The 26,848-nt window shown below is 49.4% G+C and overlaps 3 protein-coding genes across 8 annotated transcripts; 1 reads left to right on the top strand and 2 right to left on the bottom strand.

Annotated features, from left to right (window-relative positions):
- Positions 1-855: 855 nt before the first annotated feature.
- TMEM231 (transmembrane protein 231) lies at positions 856-6,515 on the bottom strand. Its single transcript, XM_055000866.1, has 7 exons — positions 6,397-6,515; positions 6,148-6,311; positions 5,522-5,650; positions 3,250-3,393; positions 2,473-2,554; positions 1,755-1,860; positions 856-1,403 (listed from the first exon to the last, which is right to left on the bottom strand). The coding sequence occupies exons 1-7, from the start codon at positions 6,506-6,508 to the stop codon at positions 1,223-1,225; spliced, it is 918 nt and encodes a 305-aa protein (XP_054856841.1). The 5' UTR covers positions 6,509-6,515; the 3' UTR covers positions 856-1,222.
- Positions 6,516-6,589: 74 nt separating this feature from the next.
- GABARAPL2 (GABA type A receptor associated protein like 2) lies at positions 6,590-9,522 on the top strand. Its single transcript, XM_055000939.1, has 4 exons — positions 6,590-6,692; positions 6,822-6,877; positions 7,039-7,211; positions 9,006-9,522. The coding sequence occupies exons 1-4, from the start codon at positions 6,659-6,661 to the stop codon at positions 9,094-9,096; spliced, it is 354 nt and encodes a 117-aa protein (XP_054856914.1). The 5' UTR covers positions 6,590-6,658; the 3' UTR covers positions 9,097-9,522.
- Positions 9,523-12,180: 2,658 nt separating this feature from the next.
- Positions 12,181-26,361, bottom strand: ADAT1 (adenosine deaminase tRNA specific 1). 6 transcript variants are annotated; one of them, XM_055000439.1, is made up of 10 exons: positions 26,100-26,360; positions 25,450-25,614; positions 24,022-24,090; positions 23,842-23,896; positions 21,846-21,976; positions 20,305-20,842; positions 19,250-19,395; positions 18,535-18,634; positions 16,892-16,978; positions 12,181-12,535 (listed from the first exon to the last, which is right to left on the bottom strand). In XM_055000439.1, the coding sequence occupies exons 2-10, from the start codon at positions 25,604-25,606 to the stop codon at positions 12,403-12,405; spliced, it is 1,416 nt and encodes a 471-aa protein (XP_054856414.1). In that variant the 5' UTR covers positions 25,607-25,614; positions 26,100-26,360; the 3' UTR covers positions 12,181-12,402. The 6 variants fall into 6 exon arrangements, 5 of the variants coding, with proteins under 5 accessions (XP_054856414.1, XP_054856413.1, XP_054856416.1 ...); XM_055000438.1 differs by having other exon boundaries at positions 21,842-21,976; positions 23,842-24,090; positions 26,100-26,361; XM_055000441.1 differs by lacking the exon at positions 26,100-26,360 and having other exon boundaries at positions 21,842-21,976; positions 25,450-25,469.
- Positions 26,362-26,848: the final 487 nt, after the last annotated feature.

Raw genomic sequence — 26,848 nt, 5'->3', positions numbered from 1 at the left:
AGTATGCCCAACAAGAAAAACACTGGCTCATGTGCCGGGCTGCCCCCTCACTGCAAGTCCTGCTTTTGGCACCTGCTACTTGTTGGTCCATTGGTAAGGAGTGGGGGCAGATGGTAAGAATGAGGAGAGTTTACAGAAGGAAAATAAAAAGAAACCTTTGGACTTGACTGACTCGGCAAAGAGAGGAGGAAGCGCCTGAGATAACATAGGGAGCAGCCAATGCTTTGACACAAATTCAGAAGGACTCTCCCTTCAGATCCTCAGAGGAGGAGAAGGCAACAAGGAAGAAACACAATGCCACCACAACCATTTCTCTGACTTTTTTCATATGCACATAATGCTTCTTAGGATATTTCAGAGAGGAGCATGCCTTTCTTCTCTAAAACATGCCAACAGCAATCAGCATCATTGGTCTAGGAGAGTTTTGATAAGGCCACTCCTGGAGATGCGCGATTTCAATTAAGACCAGTTTCAGAGCCCCTGCTAGGACTCGGGGAGAGAATTTCCTGGAGCTGTAGTAGGCACAGGCTGTCACCAGTTGGCAGGCAGGCAGGCAGGCATTATCAGCTGGGCAAAGGTTTCACTTTCCTGGCTGATACACAGCATTCCCCCCGCCGCCCTTGTATGAGGTGAGTAGATTTCTTCTGCTTCTCAGAAGGTACAGAAGGCATATGCTGGCTCTCTTTGGAAAGACCCAATTATTGCTGGAGTTGCTGCCCTCTGAAAACAGCGGGCTTGCTCTCCCCACTTATTTTTTAGATCCCTGTGTAGATTCACAATATCAAGCAGCTTGACGAGACTGCTCATTTGAAACTCATGGGTTAAATTCCAAATAAATTCAATCAAGATAGGACATCTCATTAACACAACTTTTATAAATAAAACCATCCTCTTACCTGCTAAAAACACTACAAACCACTACATGGGCATATACACATTGCATCTAAAATACAGTGAGTAGCCAAAAGCAACTAAGTAAGAATGTCTGAAAGCAGAACTATGAATTAGCAGAGGCAGCAGAAACTGAAACTCCTGGCAGAGAGAAAACAGAAACCAAAGCATCTGCTCGGATCTTGCAACAGCAAAGGCACAGGGTCTGAAATACCCAGATCACGCCCCCTCCCCCATCTTCCAGGTGGGGGAAGAACGCTGAAGGAAGTGAAAGCGACGGATGCTCTGCTTATCCCTGTGGCTGTTTACGGAGTTTTTTTAAAGGACATTTTCAGGACTGGTGTTCTTTGTGGGACAAAATGGACGAAACCGGTAACACTGGAATAGTGGTTAGCACCTGATTCTGGAAAAGGAAAGTTTTTATTCTTTCACAAATCCAGAGAAAAATCAGCAGAATGCAGACATACTGGATCCAGGCAAACTTGATCATTTCCCAGAAGCCTGGCTGATACGTAGAAAGAGTCAAGGAGAACTTAAAATTTCAAAAGTTAGCACAGTTTTTTTTTTAAAAAAACCTCAGCTACATCTAGATTGAGAGGTCATTTAAAAGGGGGGAGGCTCACACCCCATTTCTCAAACTCAGCACCTGCTCTCTCTTTCACTGGCCCACCTTTGGTCATTTCCTCACCTGCGCCTCACAGATCTGGTCATCAGAGATGGGCCTGTCACACCAAAGCTCCTGTCTTTTGCCCAATCTACATATTCAGATAAACGTTACATGTCTACCAAAGATGACTCAAACTGCTCCTTTGCTTCCATGCCATCCGGGTGCATGGCTGACCACCCAGCAGACAGAAGGATATACGATCAGGTCCACTGGATAATGGATGGTGGCCTGGATCACAAAAGGATCACTGGGTGCTCTTCCAACTACCCAGATGGGGCTGGAATCAGACAAAAACGTTGTGACTGCAAAGGGGAAAAAAGCAGACATCATTTTGCAATCATTAACCAAAACATTCTTAAAACAGTGGACAGAAAAAGGTGTAAGATCTCCTTGAAGTGACTGTGCTAAATGCATTGTAGCAGCAGAGCCCAATTTGGATAAGCACCTTCCCAGGCCTTTTGGGGGGGGGCATGTATACCAGCCTAGCCCACCTCCTCTCCTCGAGCTCTACTCCCTTCTGAGCTGGGAGCCCGAGCTGGTCTGCCTGCCTTGGCTCCTTCCTCCAACCTTTTGAAGGTTCTAGCCGGGCCTGGAGCATGCCCAGTGGCCTCCTTCTGCCAAAGTGGGTGTAGCCCAGCCTGGGAGGGACCAACAGTGCCTCCTGTGCAATTTCTGCCCTTTCCCGCCCCAAGTGCTGATCGCCAGACAGCTGGTTGTCAAAGGGACAGTTATCAGAGGGAGCTTGTGTCTTAAAGGACCAGCTGCCATTGATCAGCTGACTGGTATGCAGCTCTTTATAAGGTGCCTCAGCCAACTCGCTGGGCTGAGTGGCTGCCGTGGCTAACCCCATGGGGAGCTGAGGCGGGGGGGGGGCATGCTGTTGTCTCCACCCACCTCCTGACATACAGACTCACCGTTTCTCTCCTGATACGCTGCCACTATGTTCACAAGATCATAGTCCCAGGCAAAAGGGCTTGACCCATTAATCACGGATACCTATCACCAGGAAACAATTTCCTATTAGGAAAAATCAACCAGCATCCTGGAATGGACCACCTGACACTCTCAGGCAGCAGCCAGAGTCAGTCGGGATAACCCCAGAGGTTTCCATTCCCTGTGGGAGTTTCTGAGCTTCCAGTTGCTTCGCATCTGAGCATTTCTTTATCACGATGGTGGGGACACACTCTAGCCTTGGTTGGTCTATACTTCTGACCACTTCACTAGTCCTTGGCAAAACCTAAGATCACATTCTGTACTATGGACCTCAACAAGTGAATTGCATGCTGTATGGAAATACGACTTCTGTTGTGTTAAGAATCATAGAATCATAGAGTTGGAAGGGGCCATACAGACCATCTAGTCCAACCCCCTGCAGTATGCAGTATGTATTGCCACAAGCTCTTGTACATTCCTTAACAATATGTAATGGGACCAGGAATTCTGCATTTAAGTCCCACTGATTCCAACAACTCTGGGCAGCTGCAGCAACTTTTCCACAGCAAGCACTGTCATGTGACACCCAGAATCATAAGAGACTATGATTTCCTTTATACTGATGTGAACTGTAAATACACATTTTGTTGGCCTACCCGTCCTCTGACTACAGCATTTAACGCCAGCCACACCCACGGAGCTGCAAAAGCAGAAAGCCCCAACGCCAGTGATTGAAACTGGAAGATGCTGCCACTCACGTTGTACCTGCTGTCCAACCCACAATGGCCAAGTGGTTGCCTCTGACGAAGCCTCAGGTCTCCGTTCACAAAGACTCGTGAGCCCGGCACAGGGGAAAAGGTCTGGAGAAAGGCCATGCTCTGCATCACAAATGTCGACATCCTCTGAAATGGCAGCAACAAGCAAGAAAGGGGCATTTAGGGTGCAACCTGTGGCCACACAGCTGACCTGGGTGGGCTTATTCTGCCCTTTCATTTTTTTCAAAGTTAACTTTGTAGGAATTGCTGACAGTCCACACACTTGCTTCAGATCTTAGTGTTCTTCGCCTTAACAACAGTGGGCTAAATGTAGAAGCGGACTGTGGAAAAGAAAGGCATGCTCAAGAGGGAATGCGGCTTGTCCACGAGAGACCCGCGTTGTGTATATCCTATCCTTGGTATGCTGAGGCGTTCCTACAGAAGCGTTCCTACAGAGAGGCCAGCCAACCATCCACACATGCACACTGCTTCCCCCTCCCCCCTGAGAAGCTACAGGGCTCCCCTCAAATCCCACAAGGGCTGTGGCTCTGACAACCTCCCTGCAGACTTCTGCTGCTGCTGCTGCTGCCCCACATTCCATCTTTCTTTCCTCCTTCTGTGGTCTCTGCCTACAAACATACATTGTAAGCTTCTTGGGGCAGGAAAAATATAAATAAAATAAAGAGATATTGCTAATAATTAAATAATTATACAAAGCACCATTTATGAAGAGGAAACCACCATTAGCCACATACCAGATAGTGTCTTGGCACACAGTGCAGTCCTGTGCATGCACTCCAGCCTAAGCCCCCCAAATCAACAGGCTCACACTGGACTAACTGCATGGGACCACACCAAAATAACAGAACCACATGAACTGGAGAACTCTTGCCATAGCTGTAAATAACCGCCGTTTCAAACCAGCGTTGCCAGCCTCCCAGATTCAGTGATAAGGAAGATCAAGGCCATTGGGCACAAAATCCAAGCAGCCAAACTGTCTCTTTGTGCAAAATACTGATGGGAAGAGAATTCTGCTGGACCAGACCAAATGTCCATCTAGTCTAGTAACCTGGTCTCTGTCACTGCAGCTCTGACTGAGAGAGCCTCCTAGATGCCCCCAGGCAGCGCACAATAACGCCACTGATGTAGCCTTGACAAGGGAACTGCCTGGATTTGGCACCTTGATTAGTGGAAGAGTTCCACAGTTGCTGAAGAATACAGCGTACACTAACAACAACTGAGCAGAGAGACAAATGCACGCAGCAGGCCCCTCAACAAACCCAGACACCAACTCTGTCCTCTATATAAGCTGAGACCTCAGAGAACCTTAAGCGACGTAGATGGCACTGAGCTATAGTGAGCAACAATCTGACTCTGTGTACAGAAAGTAGTGTCTTATGTACACTGAAACAGGCTACTGCAAGACCAAATAACACGCTATCATATGGTGCGACAAGTGTGCGACAAGTGATGCGACAAGTTATCACCCACCAACAATGCTCTTGTGCAGCCTACATAGAACAGAGAAAGCAAGCTCTATATACAAGGGAATGGCTGAACACAACTCTTAATATTAAAAAAATGTAAAGCTGGTAAGCCAGGGAAAAAAACTTCAGGCTCCCAGGTACTCTACTGCAGTTGCAAAGTCAACCAAAGTCTTCAAAAGAAGCTCTAGCAAGAAATCGCTTTGGAAAAAATTATCAACAAATTTGACTCTGTACAATTTGGCCTTAATCTGAATGGATTTATTTTCCACTATCTATGTTAAATAGTATAATAATGCTAGAAGAATAGTATTATCACCAAGCACTGCTATGATAGATTGATAACTTTTCGTGTCTTGCCTAACTTCTGGCCACATAGACATATTGCAGTCTCTTATATTTCATGGCCTTTTGGCTCCACAGCTTATATTTGTCTTCGCTCCTGCGTGTACTTACATATTTGTCAATCAGAAAAAAGTACTTCATGTATCTGACCACAACCCACCCACCCACCCCCAAAAGTCAAGGTGACAAAAAAATTCTTTGTTTTATGTTGCTAGCTGCACACGGGCTAGAGAAATAAAGCAGGGACCCCCTTAGCTGGACCACAGGATCAGGGCTAGTTTTCATATACCAAACCAGGTCTGCTCAGACGCCTCATATTGCTCACTGGGGTTTCCTTCCAGGAACACGTCCCTAAGGCTGCAGCCTAGATTTCCCAGAACCTTTGACGCTGCAGAGACCGCAGCAGCAGCAGCAGCTATGGAGAAGCGACCATCTGGGATACTCACCTGTAATTGGTAATCAAAGGTGAGAAGGAGCTGCACCCCAAGTATCTGCTCGGTGGATTGCAAGGGAAGCTCCAGCTGAAAATGCAGTCGGTCCATCACACCATCTTGATTGGTGTCTTCCTCTCTAGCCTAAGAGGCAGAAGGGGGGCTTTTATCAGAGCTGCTCCTGAAACCATCAGCTCAGTTACCAGCGGCTTCTGCAGGCACCGCCTTGACCTCCACACAAGGAATTGCCTCGAGGGCGACCACCCAGTCCCCAGGGGCCCACAGCGACACAGCCTGGACCCGAAGGGCATGGGATCACGGGCAGCAGCAGAACCCGCCGCCCCCCCCCCCAAGGGGTCTTCAGGGGCGCCTTGAGGGCACCAGAGGGCGGTCTCCTTCAAAGAGGTCGGGGGGGGGGGAGAGACTTCTGCAGCCGCCTCCCACGGAGGTGGACCGACCCCTCCCGCAGCGCCCGAGGACGTCGCGGCACCGGCACGCACGCGCGGCAAGGCGGGCGCGACCCCCCTCGCTGGCCAAAGGCGGGCGGCCAAGAAGCGACCCCAGCCCCGCTCCGGAGCCGTCCTCTGCCCAGGGGCCGGAAAGGGAGACCCAGCCCGGGCTCCAGCCGCGACGGGGCCTACCGAGACCAGCGGGGCGCGCAGGCGGGGGCCCAGCAGGCGGTTGCAGGCCGAGAAGGAGCTCCAGCCCAGCGAGGCGCCGCCCGCGGTCAGGCCGGCCAGCAGCACCTCGTGGCGGAAGCGGACGGACGGCTGCTCGGCGTAGCTGCTGCGCTTCAGCCAGAAGCCTGCGCGGGAAGGAGAAGCGCCGGTCAGCGGGGAGGGGAAGAGAGGGGCCGCCCCGCCGCCCCAGCCCCGGCCCGGCCCGCGCACCGTGGCTCCGGTAGGCCAGCAGCAGCGGCGGCAGGTAGGTGAGGGCGGCCAGCAGCAGCAGCGCGGCGGCGGCCAGCGAGCAGAGCCCGGCCCGGCCCTCCAGCGCCGCCATGACAGCGCCGCCGTCACCATGGAGACCACGCCGCCGCCGCCGCCGCGGGGCACGTGACCGCGCCCGGCGCCGCGCCGGAAGCCCCGCCCGCACCCGAGTGTCGCCGCCGCCGCCGCCGCCGCCGCCGCTGGGAGGCCCCCCGGAGCCGCCATGAAGTGGATGTTCAAGGAGGACCACGCGCTCGGTGGGTGCCACCCCCCCGGGGCCCCCGGGAGACCCTGGGCGGGAGGACCCCCCCCGCGCGCGCCCCCCCCGCGCCCCGCCCGGCCTCACCGCCCCTCCCCCCGCCTCTCTCCCCCCCCCCCCCCTGCAGAGCACCGCTGCGTGGAGTCGGCCAAGATCCGCGCCAAGTACCCCGACCGCGTCCCGGTGAGTCTCCCCTGCGCGGCCCTGCGGCGGGAGGGCGGGAGGGCGGCAGTGCGGGGCTCTCGGCCTGCGTCCGGGCGGCCGCGGCAGGCCCGGCCCGGCCCGGCGGTTCTCCTTATGCCGGCGGGCCTCCTCCTCCTCGTCCTCCTCCTCCGCCCGCGCAGGTGATCGTGGAGAAGGTGTCGGGCTCGCAGATCGTGGACATCGACAAGCGCAAGTACCTGGTGCCCTCCGACATCACCGTGGCCCAGTTCATGTGGATCATCCGCAAGCGCGTCCAGCTGCCCTCCGAGAAGGCCATCTTCCTCTTCGTCGACAAGACCGTCCCGCAGTCCAGGTGAGGTGGGCGGCGGGGCCGAGGGGTTCTCCGGAGCCGCCGGCGCCTCCAAGCGGGGCCCCTGGCCCCTGCCCACCCTCCGGGGCCGCCTTAAGGCCGGCGGCCGGGGCACACCTTCTTCCCTTAGCGCACACACACACACACACACACACCCGTCCTTTAAAGGCAACTTTAAAGGCAACCCTCCTGCCAATGCGCCAGACTTTTCCATCGAGAAAATGGGGGGGAAAGTTCTTAGAAAACACAAACACCCCCCCCCCCCCGCTCGTTAGTTCTTGCTGCCACAAAACCCAATTCTAGATCTTCATTAATTCTCTTAATTTTATTAAATCTGTAAACATCAGGTTTACCACATGTAAACCTGATGTTCCGTCATCTCTATAAAAAACTAATTTCTAATCCTAACTTCTCCCCAATTTCATTATTGCTTCAGAAAGTTCAATTTGATAGAATATTGGAGGCAGTATACAAACACCATGGTTAAGAAATGCATTAATCTCCCACCACTGAATGGCATAAAGCTAACATTATCAATGAAGAATTACAAGAACGTCATGCTCAAGTTTAAGAGCCAGTTTGGTGCAGTGGTTAAGAGCGTGGGACTCTGATCTGGAGAGCCAGGTTTGATTCCCCTCTCCTCCACTTGAAGCCAGCTGGGTGACCTTGGGTCAGCCAGAGCTCTCTCAGCCCCACTCACCTCACAGTGGATAATAATGACACACTTTGTAAACTGCTCTGAGTGGGCAGTAAGTCCTGAAAGGCGGTATATACATTGAATGTTGTTGTTGTTTTTATTATTGTTAAGTGCTTTTTGTTCACACAACAAATAAGCTTTGTACTTGTACTGAGGATGGCTGAGACACAATAAAATTGCTGGCAGTAGGAGGCACGATGGTGACGTAGTGCTTAGGATCTGTCAAGCCCTGGGGCATTATAGTAGTCTAGAGTACAGGCTGCACCAAAGCAAGTGCCCTATGATCATGGCCAGGTGAGTTTTGACATATCAGCGTGAAAAGCTGCTGAAAGCTTTTCCAGTGACAGCAAGCAATCAGTGGCGGTGCAGCAGCAAGAGCGCCAGATGGTTTGGGAGACCTCGGCTCAGATTCCCAGTCTGGGCCGTGATGCTTGCTGGAGCAGGGAGGGGCGTATCGGGGGCAGTGTTGTTGTGTGATACATCAAAGGCAGCAGATTCATAGGGTTGAAAGGTACCTCTAGGGTCATCTAGTCCAATCCCTTGCACAATGCAGGAAATTCACAACTACCTCTCCTTTCCCCCCACACACCCAGTGACCCCTGCTCCATGCCCAGGAGATGCCAAAACACCGTCAGGATCCCAAGCCAAACTGGCCTGGGGAAAATTGCTACCTGACCCCGAGGTGGCTATCGGCCTTACACTGGGCATGTAAGAAGGGGCCATGAGAACTAATGCTTCCTGCCCAATGGTTCCAGTAAACAGTCAAAAGTGACTGTTATGGATCGATCCAGAGGAGTAGTGATTTGGGACTTGGTTCTGAGCAGGTCTCAAGACCTGGTGTGAGATGTAGAAGCTGTTCCACTGAGTGGGTACAGTGAGCACAGTGCTATTAAGTTCAGCATTCTATGTAATTCTGTGGCTTTAGTAGGCCAGCCAGCACTTTTCACACCCCGAAGTGCCTTCCAGAGAAGCAGCAAGTGCTTGTATTTTGCAGCTCTGCATGCAAGCCCGTGCTCACACGCTTGCCTTGGCTCCCCTTCAGTCTGTACTCAGCTTTGATTCCTTGGCTGTTGTCTCACTGCTTCTTTCTCTTCTTCAAGCCTGACTATGGGGCAGCTGTATGAAAAAGAAAAGGACGAGGATGGATTCTTGTATGTGGCCTACAGTGGAGAAAATACCTTTGGTGTCTGACTGTGTGTCCCTTCCTGCATCTCCTCTTGTAAATAGCCTGTGGTTTGTGATCATGACCCTCCTTAGGCTCCTGCATCTGTCACTGGGTTGACTTAATATAGTGATAGGTTTCAGTTGTTAGACTAGTAATTTATAAGACATCTTTCCCTGCTGCACTTTATCATGGCTGTAAATTCCATAGCCTCCCTTCTTGAGAAACATTTAATGGCATCATTGTTTAAATATTGAAGCAAAGTAGTTGAAGGTGGGAGGGGGATTTTGAAATGTATGTTTGACTAATTATTATTTAATGACAGTTTCAGGGTAATGGGAGCTACTAGATTATTCTCAGCAGTATCAAGATGCTGATATGTTGATGTTGGCTTGTATGTTCCTCTTGATGAATTCTGCTAGAGGAAGCTATAATTAAAACCACTCTAACACACACGTGATGACTCCATTTTTTTTTTAAGCTTCATTTTAACGAGCAGGATCCTGGGGCTATGTTTGCCATTCAGCATTAATTTAGTGAGAGCTACACTAGGCAGGCTCAGGTCTTCTTTTGCTTTAAGCTTTAAGGAAGGAACGCAGCCTGTTGAACCTTCCACGTGTGGCTCCAGCAGACAAAATGAGAGGATCCAGTGGCAAGACTGGGCAAAATCCATGCTGATTCTTTCTCTGGAAAAGATGTGGCTGTTCTTTGATACTTTTAACAATTATAACCATTATCAAACTTTCTTATAGTTTACCTAAGGTACAAATTATGAGCTAATGAGTCTATAATGTCTAGCTTTTCCCTGATTTTTTTCTTCAACAAATTGCTGTTACTTTGCTTATTGTATTTATTTTTAAAATATTGTATCATTTACTCTTTGACCTTAGGGGCTCATGAGCAGATTATAGTTTTAAACTATCAATCTGCTTCAGCTGTTACATCTCTGAGAGTTCACATTTTGAGTTCTCAAGCACTCAGTAGAGTCCCTTCAGGCCCAGTGGCACTGCTTTTGTTTGTTTTTAATTTGGGACTTAAATGTCCTCCTTTGTCAGAGTAAGTGCCTGATAACCATGGAACAGATGTAGGTTTTTTCCAATATACGTCATGAAAACAGAAGCAAAAGGATGCATTTAGTTTCTTGACAGATTCCGTTTCTTCTTTCTGTACCTCAACATAAATCCTGCAGGTCTGATTCAAAGCTAACAATTTCATACCTTCTGGATCATGGAGGGTAGTAATATTCAGTAGGGCAGCAGTATTGTTTATGTGCCTGCAAAGGAAGAACCTTTAAGCAACGGCTGGAACTTCGGAGAAGAAAAAGTGACTAGTTCCCGACAAACACCAATAATGTGAGGCAGCCCCCACCCCCCACCCCCACAAAAGAGAAGCCAGTACATGAAACCAGATGACCCATTTTAACATCTTCTCCCAAAAAGGTGTCCGCCTCTCACTAGCCTCTGTCTTCTCCTTCCTGCCCTTGTGACCCGCCTGCTGTCACCCCTTCCTCACAATTCACAACCCAGCCCTGAGAAGAGCAGCTTTTGTCGGCCACTGCCGTTCCTCTGCCAGCTAATGAGGGGAGTGCCTACCACCCCAGCACTGGTAGCTTCTGTAGGCACCTGAAGCTTGTAGCGCTATCCTGGGGGGTGGGTATGAGGTGGAGCTGTTTTGCTCTCCTTTCCCCTCCCCATGCCTTTAGCCTCTGCAGGCTGGTCCCTCACCTCCAATTTACTGCATGCAACTTATTTCTGTGCAAGTTGAAGATGATCCCCCCTTTAATAAAACCCCCCAAAGTAACACATCTTTTTTTCCATGTTAATATAGTAATGCTTGTGGCCAAGGAGCAGCGACAGTACAGGTGGAGGTTCAACATCATAAAATGTCACCATTGGAAAATGTCCGTTTAAGAACCTCGGCTCAGGCCCAGGAAAGCTCTCGGGGCTCTGCTGCGAGGAAGGTGCTGCAGCAGCCTCCCAGTGGCTGTGGCTTGCCCCAAGAGGTTCTGCAGGGTTACTGCGGAGTGCCAGAGACTATGGCCTCAATACCACCACTCGGACTCAGAAAAACAGGAACCAAGCCAAGCCAGTCCTGTGACTAATTCCAACTGAGCCCACATTAAGGAAACGAGCATTACCCGATACATAGTCTTCTGCCTCTTTTGTTTGGTGGAGCCCTGCAGTTGTGAGAACAGAGAGGCAGCAAAGCATGACGAGCCAGAGTGACGTCTTGGCTTTGGAACAATTGTGTCAAAGCAGTAGGAACAGTTCCTGGTTCTGCAGTTTCCTCTCCACCTTTCAAACTCCTCTTAACTCCTCTTGGGAGCAGAGAGTGGGGTGCCCAAAGAGACCAGGCAGCTCTCTTGGAAGAGCGGGCTGCATTCCCATCAGCCTTTTCCCAGGAGGACCATCGTCACCATCCACTGGCGCTGCCCATGCTGTGTGCTTCCAGCCAGAGCCTTTGGCTAGAATCCCAAATATTCTATCACTCCTAGATAAAAAGAGCCCACAACATTAAATTGCTAGTCCAGAACCAACTCTGGACTGGCTGTGATGCTCCTAAATGGACTCTTCAAAATCTTGATCCCAAAGCGCACACTCGCTGTGCATTTTTGATGGGCCTTGCTTCTTAACTGCATATGCGCTGCACACACCACAAAGGCAGGACAGCTGAAAAGTATATTTTAGTTAAAAGATTCAAACAGTTACAGGTCCTGCACTGGAGTAACAACATGCCTACTTAGAGAAAGTTCAGCATACGTCCAGTTATTTCCAATCTGACCTGCAGCCAGAGGTCTAGAAACCTGATGTTTGAAGTAATGTGCATTGCATGTAGTATGCTCAGCCCTGATGAATCCAGTTCCCCAGGCTGGCATGGAAACTTTCCTTGAAGGGAATTCACTTACACGGGCTGTCAGTGGCACATTCAATGTGGTGTCAAAACGCCCACAAGACAGGCAAGGCCACAATCCTACAGTTAAAAGGGGAGGGGCGTCTTTTGTCCCCCCACCCTCATGCACATTGGCTTGGAAGGAGAGCGCCAAGTACAGTGACAGAATTACACAATTCTGCGTTGAGCTTCTTTGTCAAGACAGGAAGGTCTGGGCAGCAAGCTGAGTCTTTCAAAAAGATTTATTGACCTTACAGTAGCAAAATCCAAAATTCAGCAACTTGAAAGATCCAGTCCTGTCAGGCAACAAATGTGCTGGCTGTTGAACAAGCAAGCCAAGCGGCACCCACCTCCTTGCCTACCCGTGGGTCACAGTTATGGCTGCAGAGTCAACTGGGGCTAAAGCCTTCTTGCCTAAGTATCCCGGCAGAGCTCCTTCCTTCCTTCTAGGTGAAGTTCAGGTAGTCCCGGCTGTTCCTCACCCAGGAACTGAAAGCCTGCCTGCGCAGCACCTCCCAAGCCACTTGGTAATCGGCAGCAGCTTCCTTGTACTCCCAGTAGGTCCGCAGTCTCTGGTCTCTGAGAGGGACAAACAACAGGCATGGGGTGGGTTAGGAGACGCTGGCTGCTTCTCCTGCTTGCCCCCCTCCCCACAACCCTTTGTAACCAAGAAGGTGGTGAGCCCCCCCCTTGGCCGAAGAGGGAGCTCATCTTTGGGTTTCCTGCATTGGGCAGGGGGAGGGGCTCAAATGTCCCAATTCTATGATTCTGAGGTGGGCAGCCGCATCCCTGCACCACTCTCTGGACCGTGCCTAGTAAGACCTTCCAGAACATTTAAGGGCTCTTCCACACCCTAAAGGCTACAATAAATTCTCAAAACTATCAGAAGGGCACAACTACTATGGAGAAAAGTGCCGCAAGCAACTCTCCCCACCTTTTTGTGGTTCAGGGGCACTGCCAGGCACAGCACGATGCTGTAGGGGGGAGTCACAGAACGGTTCCGAAGAATTTTCCTCTCTGCAAGGGATATAGGAGAGCGCCTACGCCTACAAGGTATCTGGTATGCTTTCTGGGAGAGGTTATCTTAGGCCATCTCAGAAAACCGATGCCCAGCCTCGGGCTTGAATGAAAAGCTTTACAGACATTAATGTTCAAACAAAAAATGTTTACATAACCAAAGTTATGGGACTGCTGCCAACCCCACACTGGCACGCTCCGACAGCATTTAGTGCAGACCAGCTGCATGGTCACCATCCCTTGCCAGTTTCTCTACTGCCACCATGGCAGATTTCCCCTGGCATCCTGTGGAGAAGTTACTGCAGGGCAACAGATGCCAGATGAAGAGGGAAACAGTGTAGAAGCAGAGTGGGGAAGAAGGCACTGGCCAAGACAGGTCAAGACCAAGGAGATAAAGATTGAAAAGCTGCCCAAGGGGCTCCCAGGACAGGCCTTACCCAGGCTCAGCCAGCAGGGCCTTCAGTTGACCCCTTGAAACCTATTCCAGTCCCATCCAAGGACAGGACAGGTGGAATGCAGAACAAAGCCCCCCTCACAGCCCCAGGGAGGGATGGCCAGTTCTCATACAAATCAGCCGCCTGATTCCCAGTTCTCCTGGCAGAGACAGATGGGAAACAGGCTGCAGACTTTAAAAAAGAAATCCACAGGAAATTGCAAAGGCAATGGGGGAGGGAGGGGGGAATGGGATGTGTGGTTGCGTAAGGGACACCTGGTTGCGTAAGGGACACAAACACTGCTGTTATTCTCACACCTAAGCCAAATTGTCTAGGCTCTCCTGTTTGCAGACACTGGAGTTCCCCAACCCACCCAGGCAGTTTCCGAGGCTGGGCATATTACTATTTACATTTCGGGGCGGGGGGGTTTGATTGCAGCGCTAGCAGGACTAAACCTGCAGTTACACAGAAGTCTGTTCCTGCAAAGGACCAGGCAGGCCAGGCCGCAAGCAGAGGGTAGCGGACTCTTTTCGTCTGCACCTCAGTAACGCTTCCAGACCATCCAGTTCTCAGACTGATCTCCTGAATTCTGAACAGCTCAGAGAACTTTTGGTATTGAGGTCTAAACAGCTTTTTCTTTAAATAACCTGTTACTTACTACAAATAATTTTTAGGGGTGGTTCTTGTAATAACCCTTTCTATCAAGGCACACAGACATCCGTTGGAGTTTAATCTTTATGCTTTATTGAAATATAATCTTTTTAATTAAGCAAGATACTAAAATATAAAGGTTTATTAAAATGAAACTTATGTTTGATGAACAAACGCATGTAATAAAAATTAAATCTCAACATCTCTCAAGTAAAGCTAGCAATGATTTAAATTCAGATCATACTCACTATAAAATACATTGGATTTTCCATATATATTTCTCACTTATATCTTCATGATATTTCCTTTGTCCAAACCCTATTCTCTAATCTGGGTGACATATTTTATACTAATTGACATGTGCTGTCTATAAAGACATCTCTAAGATCTTTCACACGTGTCAATAATACACAAATATGATTGGTCTTAGACTTAGCGGATTCTTCAGATTTTCAATCGTGTGTCATTCTACCTAAGCCAAGTGACGCTATGGGGCAGAGGCAAGATAAACTTCATTTAGAAGTTGACAAAAAGTTACGTAAGCAGGTTATGATTGGTCAATTCTAGTAATTAAAGAATCATTGATCTACCTTCATCTACCTACTTTTAATTGGTTGTCAAAAGATAAAAGGAACGTCTTTGTTGTTATACAACCTGCTAACAAACCACACTGACTTTCGTACACAGTTCACTAGAATACACTTGTGTAACTAGAGTACATTGTGATCTAACCCATATTCCCGCCGCAGGAGCACAGGGAGGCCACCAGCCTGATCCTGAGCACACCCTAACCCCCTTTCACTGCAGCAGAGAGGGAAAAAACCCACTGGTATGGAAACAGCCAGATCTCAGTCTTTTGGAAAGGATAGACATAGTAAAAGTGATAGTTTTGCCCAAATTTTTATTTTCTTTTAGATCTATTTCTTTCTTTTTTTTACTGAATAAGCATATAATGTATTAATTATTTATTGATTTTTAATACTCTTATCCAAATCTAATGAACAGTGTATTAATTTACTTAATGAATTATGGTTTTCTAATACTACTATCAAACAATCCCTTGTCTTAATTCTTATATTCTATATAAATTGTAGCTAGATTTTTTTAAAATCACTTATAACAATTGTAATATAGTATCACTCCTTTTTTAAACACCTATGAAATTACAGGTATAATTTGCCAGTGTTATTAGAGTTTTAATACAATATATATAAACCTTTTTACTACTTATAAGCAATATAGTATACTACCACTTTTTTTAGTATGTAAAATAATGGGTGAGATTTAACTATTTCCTATACTAATAAATTATTATATTATACAAAAATAACTTTTAATTAACAATGAACAGCACAATCTCTCAATATATATTTCTTTTTTCTTTCCCCCTTCTTCTCTAAACAGTGCAACAATCAACTTTTAATAACTTATACCAACTATATGAACTTTAAAGGTTTTTTTTAAAAAAATGATTGATTTATATAATGAAGTTTCCCCCCCCTCCCTTCTCCCAGCCCTAACCCTATACCCCTCCCTCCTCCCTCCTCCCTTCTTTTCCTGCCTCCACCCCTCCCCTTCCCTTCAAAATTTCAATTACAACTTTTAATGCAATAACTTCAGTTCGTTTCCCCCTTTTTTTCTTTTCTTCCCCCCCCTCCCGTCTTTCCCAAACAATGTAATGCTCAACTTTAATAATGTATATCAACTGTATAGCCTTTTTTCAGGTACAAAGTTAAGTATTTCCTGTCCCTTATATAACACCCAATTGACACTCTATGTTTTATAGTTACTGTATCAATAATTAAATGGGTTACTTCACTCTCCAGTTATTGGTTTAATACCAAACTGAAGGAACTGGAGCAACAAATGGGAGATCAAGTCTCTCCCACCCCCCAAGCCCGACACAATAACAAAGTGTGCATTAAGTAAATATATCTACTTCCTTGTTATAGCTGAGAGACAATGATTAATTCTGAGAAAGAGTAGGCTTCTCCTTAGGTGTCTTTGACGGGTATTTTGCTGCCTTTGTGTGGTGAGAGTGAATGTTGCATCTTTCTTTTTTGACTATTTCTGTCTCAGTCCATCCGTGTTTGTATATTGAGATTACGAAGGAGAGTTTTTCCTGACTCTAAATCCGAGGCATATAAGGCTTTTCCTTGATGCAACACGAAGAGTTTAGTAAGATTCTGCCATTTATATTGTATATTGGCCTCTCTCAGCGAGCTCGTGATCTCTTTCAATTCTTTCCTTCTGAGGAGGACCTCATTAGGCAAGTCAGCAAATACTTGAATTGGTGATCTGTCATACATTATGGAGCCTTGATTTCTGGCAAGCTCAAACACTTTTTTTTAAATTTCTTGATCTTGAAACTCTACTATTATGTCTCTTGGGCCATTTTTCTCAGGGCGATTTTTGAGCCAATTCTGTAAGCTTTGTTTACTATCGAAGTGGAACTCTCTTTGAGATGTAGCAATGAGATTAGCCAGCTTGAAAATTGGGACACTAAATCTTCCCTTTGTGATGGTGATTTAATGTCTAGTCACTTATACAATTCTCCATATGATTATTTGGCGTAACTTGATTATTGATTATTTGGCATAGTTGTTGTTTAATCTGAGAGCTGACTGTTAATGTACACAGTTATTGTTTACTTGTTGTAGTTACATATGGCAACTGATTAAATAATTTTTTTTAAAAAAAAACTACTGGTGAGAACCAGCAGGGTGGGAGAGTAGCAAAACTAAGCCAAGCCTCCTGGTTCATTAGTCCTACAGAGGGGGGAGGGATCGGGCTGGGAAAAGCCAGTATACACCAGTCGGAGGGAATTTCTTACCTGAGAGTTCCAGGCAGATTCTCCTGTGGAATTTGGGCCACCAGCTTCAGGAATTCATGGAACAGTTCTATCTTGCAGATGTGAGACCTGTCAAGAAAGAAAGACCAAGCAGAGTCAGAGAGGGGTAACGCCCTTCCTCACTGGACCTAATCCAAATCAGGGTTGCACAAGTGTGCAATGTACCTTTTACAGATGGGCAGAGAACCATTATACTCATCATGTCTCTTAAAGCCCGTCAGGATTTCAAACTCTTTACAAGGCAAATACTCCACTCTTTCTCTTACCTCTTTTCCATTTGCCTGCCCAACTCTATCCTTTCAGACAGTGGACTACCAGACTGGAACAGGATATTCCACGTATATATACCACAGACTAGCATAAAGACATCAGGATACTGGCTTGCTGCTAAACCATCACGCCTCCCTTTTCGCTGCACAGGAAGGGCCCCTTGAGATTGCTGTGAGTTCTTCCCACCTGGGCTCCTGATCACTCCTCAATAAAAACTGCCCCCAGTTCCTCCACAGGTGGTCTTCTGCATGTTTCTGGAAGGCCTCCAGTGGGCTCTGTTCTTGCCTTGACCTGCCAACCCAACTTCCAGTGCTCCAGAAAGTGGTCCAGCGAGAATATGGGCTCTGCTGCCTAAAGAGGTGCAGAGTGGACATCTCAGACGGCCCACAACCCTCCACAACTGGACCCAAGTCAAGTCTTCATCAAGACCAAACTCCTAATCAACTCAAAGTGCATCTCACAAGAAGAGGGAGGAAATTACACATGACCAATCCTGCTAGCAAGCTGCAAAAGATGTAAAGCTGGCTATCCCAAACAGGCAGAGGAGGGGAAGAAAAATGCACCCTGGTTCTAGAGTCCCCGGCAGAGACCGCTGTGGTGATTTGTAGTCAGTTGTTTCTTTTTATTATGTTTAGTGAGTATAATTTTATTATTTATGAAAACATTTTTATTCCTCTGTGGATCTCGTGGCAGCACACATGATTTTCTGCTCCTCCCTCTTACCCTTCCAAACTCTATGAGGTTATCTGGGGGGGATGCACACTGGTGAATCAAGGCCGCCTAATAACTTTCACGTCCAGTAGAAACTTGAACCCATGTCTTCTCAAACCTAGTCCAGCCCTCTAACCAGGATGCCACACAGACTCTTTTTTGAGGCAACATTGAACATTTGATACAGTGGCCTGTCTAAAGTGAAGGTGAAGGAAGGGCAGGAGCATGTCTTGTTGTCTACTTTTTTACAGGTCCAACTCTGCATTTAATCTCGGGGCCTCAGAATTACGACTCAAATCCAACATCACAAACAATCCCCCCCAAACAACTCTCTAGTAGGAAGCTGAAGAAGCAAACAGCCATCCAAAAGCCATCCAAGCAAGAAATGGAGGAGCAGCTTTGGCTCTGAGCTTCAGGAAAACAGCCCTGGTGCTTGCTCACGCTCACCAACCCATCACTCCAAGGAGTCACTCACTCTCTCTCTCTCTCTCTCTCGCACACACACACACACACACCCCGAGACCTTTGGATGTGCTGCATCCAGGCCTACACATTCCAGCCTGGGAATGGCGGAATGGGATGGGCTATCACCGCCTCAGGGCTAGCATGACCACTGCCCTCAGTCCCCCCACAGAGACACACACCTAGACTTGAGGCTGCCAATTCCTTTCTTGGTTGTCCCCTGCCTGAAGCCATTTGAAGTGACATCGAGTGGGCGTTCAGGAACCATACTCCAGCTGATGGCTAGTAAACAAAGGACCAAGCAGGAGTTACCTGACAGCAGAGCAGGGAGCAGCTCCCTCAGTGCAATGACCGGGACTACCCCCCACCCTCCAGCCACACACTGGAGATCGCCCATCACCCCCCCCCCGCCCCCGCCCCCCCCCCCAAGCACCTGCAACTCAGACCACTCTTGGCTCGCTCTTCCTGCATCCTTTACAGTGCAATCCTAAGAAGAGGTACTCCAGTCTAAGCCCACTGAAATCAATGCACTTAAACTGGAGTAATTCTTTTTAGGATTACACTGTCAGCACAGGCCACCCTTGTACACAGACTTTCTCCACCCCGCCCCCCCCCCCACCGCCCCACTCTGTCAACAGCTTACAGCAAGGACTTCCTTGGCTAGGGGAGGGCTCCAAGAACCCCTTCCTCCCAGCTTGAACCCACAATGGCCCTTCCACTCTGGTCTCTTCTCATTTGTCAGCAGGGTGAACTGCCATGGATATGACCTAGCTGCAAAACAATTCAACCCCCACTGCAATCCAGGCAGCCTTCCCCCCACCACCTCAAGAGTGACTATGAAACTGATCTCCCCACACCCGGCGCCCTTTCATGACTTCTGCAGCCCTGGACACTCACCTGCACCACACGGAACCACCTTCCCTTGGTTTGGAATACAGTTGCCCTCAACTGCTTGCCGGCTGTGGTTAAAATGCAAATGGGACTGTAGGGTTTTCACCTTGTATACCTGGAAACCATCTGGTAAATGCAGAACATGCTGACACCTGTAGGGGCAGTGATATGACAAAGTATGCTGTTTGGAAAAACGAGACACACACACACTCTCGTCACACTCCAGAAGGCGCTGTAAAGGTGGTATCTGTTCACAGCTTCTTCAGCATCTTGGTGCAGAAGAGCACAACCAAGATGATAAAGGGATGGAAGCGCCTTTCCTATGAGGAAAAGGTAAGCAGCATGGGTTAAAAACAAAAGATGAATTGGGGAAGAAGACAGAGGAAGAAGAGGGGGACATAACACTGCTGGGGTAGAGAAAACAGTAAGAACTTCCCCCACCCAACTACAACTCAGACGGCACAAATTGATGGGCAACAGGTGCAGGACAGGCACAAACCTGTACTTCCATATTCAACAAGCAATTAAAATTCTGGAATTCACTGCTAGTGACCTTAAAGATATCAATTGGTTAGTCAATGTTCCTGTCCAGTTGTTTTCCATCCAGCAAGTATATTTAATTAATTTTCTCCTAGTTTCTCTACATTCCTGGTCAAAGCAGCACCCCAAAAAGTGATTTAATGGGTTAGGCAGCTTCCCACTTCAGAAAATGTGACAAAGCACTAGGCTTACTGGCTCAAGGTGCACCTAGAAGCTTGAGGATGTAGGGCCAAGGCTCAGAGGAGGACTCACACGCAGGCACCCAGCTGCACTCCTGGTGCTCCAAATGTTCTTCCTCCGTTGCCCGCAAGGCAGCTTTCAGCTCTCCAGGAGCATCTGCTTCCCATGTCTACCCACCCCCCACCCCCCACCCCAAGCACCATGTGAACGGCTGTTGCCATCAGGCCCTGCTGGACAGATCTATGAGGCGCCTACTTGGGCAAGCAGGAAAGCACAAGGCGAAGTGGGAGTTCTCCCTGACTGCCTCCTCCCAAGAAGTTGCCCAACCACAGCTCACTCACCGGGCAACAATGGCCCTCTCCATGGCCTCCTGGCTGTAGGGACACTCGCCTCCCACTACCACAGCAGACATATATACGGGCTGCTGGAGGAAATGCATCAGGAGGGCACCCTGCCAGCCCAGCACATTCCAGCGAGCCAGCTTGTCACTGCAAGACATGGAGACAGTTCTGGCCCCGCGGCCCGGCTTTATCCGCAGAAGTCCCACAGTATGGTACTCGCTGCCAGGCTGCCGGGAATCTCCCGCAACTCCTGGCACACACTTCGCCCCAGTTCTGTGGACATCCATCACTTTGCCTGGGCTAGGGTTGGCTGCAAGGAGCTCAGCACTGCACCAAGAGATATGATGGACAGCCCCCCCTGCTGAATCCTGGGCATCCACTTTTGTTCTCTTGGCGGGGCTGACTGCTGCCTCTTCAGTTGCCCTTTCATCACAGTGCCCTCCAGCGCCAACACTGTCCCTGGGAGCTTGCACTGGACTCAGGGACCCACAGGGCTGCGCTTCCTCTTCTGTCACTGGGATAATGGAGGCATCCCCACCTAGAAGGAAGTACAGAGGCTCAGAGGAAGACTCGCCCAGGGACAAGGAGCAGAACTGAGGTGGCGGGGAGGGGCAGGGCCAGCTATGGTGGGGAGGGGCTTTGGCCTCCAAACAGAGATTTAGATACCCTTGCAGTTGGCATCCATGCGCGCTGAGATCTGCCTCAGCTGAGCCAGTGGCATGCCAAGCTCCAGGGTGGCACTCTGTTGCCCCCCAACAATCCCATGCTAGCGTGCGTCCCAGCAGGTGCGCACAGCCATGTCGGAAGCACCTTCACCCCCTATCTGGCCCCTTCGTAAGGAGAGATTCCGAAATGCCCTTGAAAATGGGTCCACAAGGCCTAATCAGAGCCATCTGAGAGGCATCATCCAAACAGGATCTGCTTTCACTAACGACATGGGTAAGTGAAATGTTGTACCTGGCAAGTTCTGAACAGAGTCACCTGCCACCAAGTGCCAGGCTGTCCAAAAGGTACACCCCTTCAATCAAGACAGAATCCAGTATCCAGAGCAGAACCAGCCCTGTGTCTGGAAGACTTCTCTTGCAGAACAGTTTAAGCTGACTTTCGCACTCACAACTGGAGGCAGGATATTATGACCCAGTTAAGTATACGGAGATTACTCCAACCCACATCGTGATGTATGGCACGATGAGATGCACACACCTTCCTCCACGGAGCTCAAGGGAGTTTACCAGTTTTGTTCCTCATTTCACTCCCCCCGTCACACCCTGGTCAAGTTATTCAGGCCAAAAGACAGTAGGGTCAGAGCCCACAGCCCCCCAGAAAGCTTCAGAGACCCCCCCCCCCCCAAGCCGCCTGCCTGTAAGGAGCAGGGGCTCTGTTGCAGCCTTTCTGCTACACCTGAACCACCCCCAGAACCCCCACTGGGGAAGCCAATTCCCGCCTGTCCCAGATGCATGCACAGTCACTCAGGAAGCAACAGAGGGCAAGAAAGTAGCTCTCTTCACCACCAGGCCCAAAGGTCAGTTCAACGTACTCACAAGGAGTGTGGCTGGAGAAAAAAACGAAGTCGATGTGTGATCTGAGGATCCATTTCCCTTGCTCAGTTCCTGGGATAAAGATGCTTTTCTCTTGGTGCACAGCGGCCAGCCATAGCTGGTGAAGGAGGTACCTAGTGGGAAAGAGAAGCACTTCTTCAGGAACCAGAGCACCGCCCTCACCTCTCCTCTCCAGGCCCTGAGCCTAGCAGGATTGCCAGGTTGCTCTACAAAGGTGATGGGAAGCAGCACCTTCCATCCCCCTGAAAAAGCCAATGAAGTCTGCAAAGGGGGGAAATCCCCCTCCAAGGAACGAGGGAAGCCTTCCGTGTTTCCTGCGCCTTTGAAATACATACAAGATTGCTTTAAACTTTTTAGCAACAGCTATTAAACATCTGTGTACATTGCATTCTTATATTGAGTCAAGGGCATCAGTAGTTCCAATCAGTCCCCTTAAATCTTGTTCTAAACACAAAGGGACAACAACAGTGTGAATGTGAGACAGTTTAACATGCGCCGATATAACTGACCTCGGGCTCTCACACTTACCAAACTGTATCTCCCAGGATACTTCTGCGTGCCAGCTACATTATTCAGACAACTTTCTTCTTGTGGTACCCACTCTGAGGATTGTCCCTATAGCGACAGTTAAGCTATGAACATTTTCTATGGTAGGTCCAATCCTCTGGAACGGGTGTGGAGGATGCTTTCAGTTGCTGCATTCAGGAAGGCGTGAAAGACTTTGGAAGGCATTTGCGGGGAGAATAAGCTGTTTTGGCAGTTCTGGCTATATTTTCATCTTGTGTGTTTTTAATCTTTACAATTTTAAGCTCTGCACTGTTTTTAACTTGTCAACAAACTATATTTTTATGTCCTTGCCATTTGTGCTGCTTGTTAGCCTATATAAATATAGGCTATATAAATATTTAATGAATATTTCAGACCTCTTTTCTAGAGAAAGCTATAGTCAGTAGTATGCTTTATATGCCAAAATGTGTATAAAATACACTCCAGAAGTTTCATTAATACAAGTGATATCTAAATCATTCAATTATTTTGGAAAGTATCAGAACTTTAACTATATTTTTCCATGTATTTTTTCCAACTTCCTGTGGTCAAGTATGTCCTTAATTCTATCTAAGTTGAAATAATTACATATTAAAGCTTGAGATCTGCTTTTTCAGATAGCCTTCTGTCCTAATTATTTCAAGAAACATTGAGTTGCACATGGAAGAGAGTAAAAAAGCAAGAAGAGGATCCTGAGAGATAAGCATAATGCCAGGAGACTTTTCTCTCTGCAACAGTGCAGACCTTCCTAAGCGTTTTGGTCTAAGAAATGCTTTTATTGCCAATTGTTTGATGTCTTATTTGAGCTACACTGTCCGTTCCTGTAGGGCCACTCGCCAGTGATTTTCAAAGGCCCAGGAACCTGGATCTAAAAAGGCCCAGGACACAAAAGTGGATGAGTCACTCATAGATATTCATCAGAAAGAAGGCATACACAGCTAACACAACTGGATATGTGCATGTCAGTTTTCTTATATATTAAATTTTTACAGCTCTTCAGTGACCAATGTGTTCCGGGGAGCAGCACCATTTCCTCAAAACAATAACCAGCAGCATTGCCTTAGAGGACAGGAGCCCAGGAGGAAACACTCCTGTTTTCCTGAAGGACAGGGCTTAGCCAGGCTACACAGCCTGCAAAAGCGTGCTGCTGTAGAACAGTGGTTAAGTTGTTCAGCTGCGACTCTGCACTCTATTGGTTCGAATCCCACTACTGCCTTGGGCAAGCCGCTCCTCTCAGCCCCAGCTCTCCAGCTGTATTGTGGGGATAATAATACTAACTTGTTCACCACTCTGGGTGAGGCACTAATCTGTCTAGAAGAGCAGTATGTAAGTGCAGTTGTTGCTGCTGCTGTTGTTATGTTGCCAGTACCTTACCACTGGAACTCTGTCAAGCATTGCAGAACACAATTCCCCAACTGTGTGCCTCACTCACCTCTGGAAACTCCTCTTGGCCACCACTTCTGCATGGCTGTCATTGAGGACATCCCCTGCAGGAGCAGCACCAAAGTCAATACAACAGGATCCCTCCAGAAGAGGCAACTAAGCACAGTGGTGGCCACGGCTGCTCCACCTCGGCTTTGAAGGGCTGGGAGTGGGAAGGACTTCTGCTCACCAGTCTTCCTCATTTTTGACTGTCCAATGCATTTTGTCCCAGTCCCCATGGCAACAACTTCTTTAGTTGCTAAGAAAGAAAATAGCATTAGCTAGAAGAGGGAGGGAAGGACAAGCCACAGGCACCCCCCCCCCCTGGCCTATTAATCAAACCAGGGTGGAGAAGACAGACGCAGCCTCAAGGCTGGGGCATCGCCTTTACAGACCCCTTGATCAGAAGCAGCCAGTCCCCACTGTCATTGCCCAGCCTTCCATGTGACATCACCCACTCTCTCCCACCCAGCAACTTGAGCAACAGCTCTCTGTAAACTAGCAAGGCACAGAGAGCACTTCGTACTTCTTGCAAAGCTTCAGGTCCACAGCCTCACAAAGTCACACGCTCCCTTACACTTTTTAACCGCACAATTCTGAGGAAGGAGGAAGAGGCCTATCCACCTATGCCGCACCAGGTAACAGCTACTTTTTGCTTCATCTGTCACTCAGCTTGGCCAGGAGCTCAGGCAGCATCCTTGGCCTCTGTCAGCAACAGGCAAAGGAGACAGCTAAAGCAGACCCGGCAGGAACCTCCTCCACGGGGTCATCCTCCTCTTCTGAGAGGGCAGAAGCAGCACCCGGAAGCTCATTCACCAAGGGACGGCACTGCTGAGCCACAGCCCTGATTTTCAGAGGCATCAACGGTCCGCGACGGATGCTCATTCACCCACTAATCCCACAACACATTCCGTACGCTATAAATGGTCAACAATGGCCTTCTACTGTCTACATTAGACAAGCACGTCAATCTATGTAAAAGAATCACACACAAATCTGACATGAAACCAGCACACTTTTACAGGCCTCTAAGTAACTGTCTTTCAGCAGAACAACACTCCAATGATAAATTAGGTATTTATCAAATGGTTTTAAAACCCCATTCTAAGACCCCTGCATGAGGACCACTAGTCAGTATCTGCAACAGACTCCACAACCACCCAGCTGCAATCATGGAATGGCATGCCAGCACCCCCAAAACAGGCAGATGGCAATAGCCAATCAGTGCGTGCTGATGCGGCCATGCCCCTTTGACATCAGACATTCATTGCCCGTATGAAGGACGCTGCAAGAAGAGAGAACAGAAGGAACACCCACCCCTGCAAAGAGCACCCTGACATGACCAGGAGCCCTGTACGGAACAGAGTCCCCAAGACCTGGCAGTCCATAGAATCATAGGCTTAGAAGGGACCTCCAGGGAGGTGCACGATGCAGGGAATTCACAAATACACCCCCCCCACACACACACACACACTCATCGACCCCTGCTCCATTCCCAGAAGATGGCAACTCGTAAAGAAAATATCAGAGATATAAAACAATGTTTAAGATTTCTCTTGCACAATACACCTTACAGCATATGCTTCCCTCCCTCAGAGAAAGGTACTCTTCCTCTCACCTTGCAGGCAGCCATCCTCGGGCTGAGCCTTTTCCCACACTTGGAGCACTGCTGCCAAGAGAGTCCACTCATGACGAGGGTCTGGTTTGCCTTGCTTAGGCAGGTGAGCGTTGTAATGGTGGTAGCACATAGCAGCCACCTCATCGACTGTCCACATGGCAAGTGCTAAGTGACCAAAGCAGAAGACATCAGCAGCCACATAGGACAAGAGGCCCGTCCCCAGCAGCACAACCGCAACCACCCAAGCGAGTCCCCACTAAGCCTCCCCTTGGGAGAGGGAAAGGTTACTAAGACCTAGAGGAGTTAGCCGTGTTAGTCTGTAGTAGCAAAACAGTAAAGAGTCCAGAAGCACCTTTAAGACTAACCAACTTTACTGTAGCATAAGCTTTCGAGAACCACAGATGCATCTGAAGAAGAGAGCTGTGGTTGTAGAAAGCTTATGCCACAATCAAGCTGGCTAGTCTTAAAGGTGCTCCTGGGCCCTTTACCATTTGTCACGGTCGTTAGTTAAGAATGATGACGTGCACAACTCAAAAGGCAGTTACAGGCCCCAGCGGCCTTGGCCGCCCCGTCACGGCACCGGCTCCCTAATGGTCCGAGCTGAGCGCCCTGCTGGCGTCTGTGTTGTTGCGCATAGCCGCCTTTCTCACCAACGCTCGAGGCGGTCTTCCAAACACAGAAACCAACTCAACGAAAAGACGCCCAATAAAAATATACGGGAGGAGGAGGAGGAGGAGGAGGAGGAGAACAGAGCCGGGGGACGAGGCAAGCGGCAGCCGGAGGCGCGACGCGGACCGGGAGGCGGCAGAAGCCCGGCACGAGCGGCCCCGTTTTGCGCGCGCGGCGAAGGGCCTCCGGGGGCGGGGGCCGCCGCAGCCTCTCGGTCCCTGGCCGGGCGGAGGGAGGGAGGGAGGCCCGCCGCGCCCCTTCCCGGGCTCGCCTCAGGCCACGAGCGGCGTCCCGGCGGCGGGGGGGGGGGCACCCGCCTCACCTCAGGCGCCGCCCTCTCGCGCACGCGCACCAGCGGCGGGGCTTCCGGCGAGTGGGCGGGGCGCGAGGCGGGCGCGTCCCCGCGGCGGCTGCGAGGGAGGGGCGCCCTGAGGCCGGTCGGGCCGAGCCCCAGCAGGGAGGGGGCCGCGGGAGGGGCCCGGGCGGGGAGGGGGGCGCGGCTCTTCTCCCCTCAGAGGCGCCTCCTCCCGGGCGGGAACCGGGGATTTACGGGCTGCCAAAGCACCGGCCGCCGAGGGCAGTTATTTCCAGATATACGTGTGCAAGCCCGGGGGCTTTTCTCGGGGTCCTAGAGCGATGCATCTTCTCCCTCCCCCTGAATCCAGGCGCCGAGTTTAAATGCCCACAGTTGTTACCCGTGTTGAGACGCTAAGGAGGACAGGACTAGTCT

This window comes from Eublepharis macularius, chromosome 16 (assembly GCF_028583425.1).
Source record: "Eublepharis macularius isolate TG4126 chromosome 16, MPM_Emac_v1.0, whole genome shotgun sequence".
Lineage (NCBI taxonomy): Eukaryota > Metazoa > Chordata > Lepidosauria > Squamata > Eublepharidae > Eublepharis > Eublepharis macularius.
The sequence above is the reverse complement of the archived record's forward strand: the minus strand, read 5'-3'. Positions and strand labels throughout refer to the sequence as shown.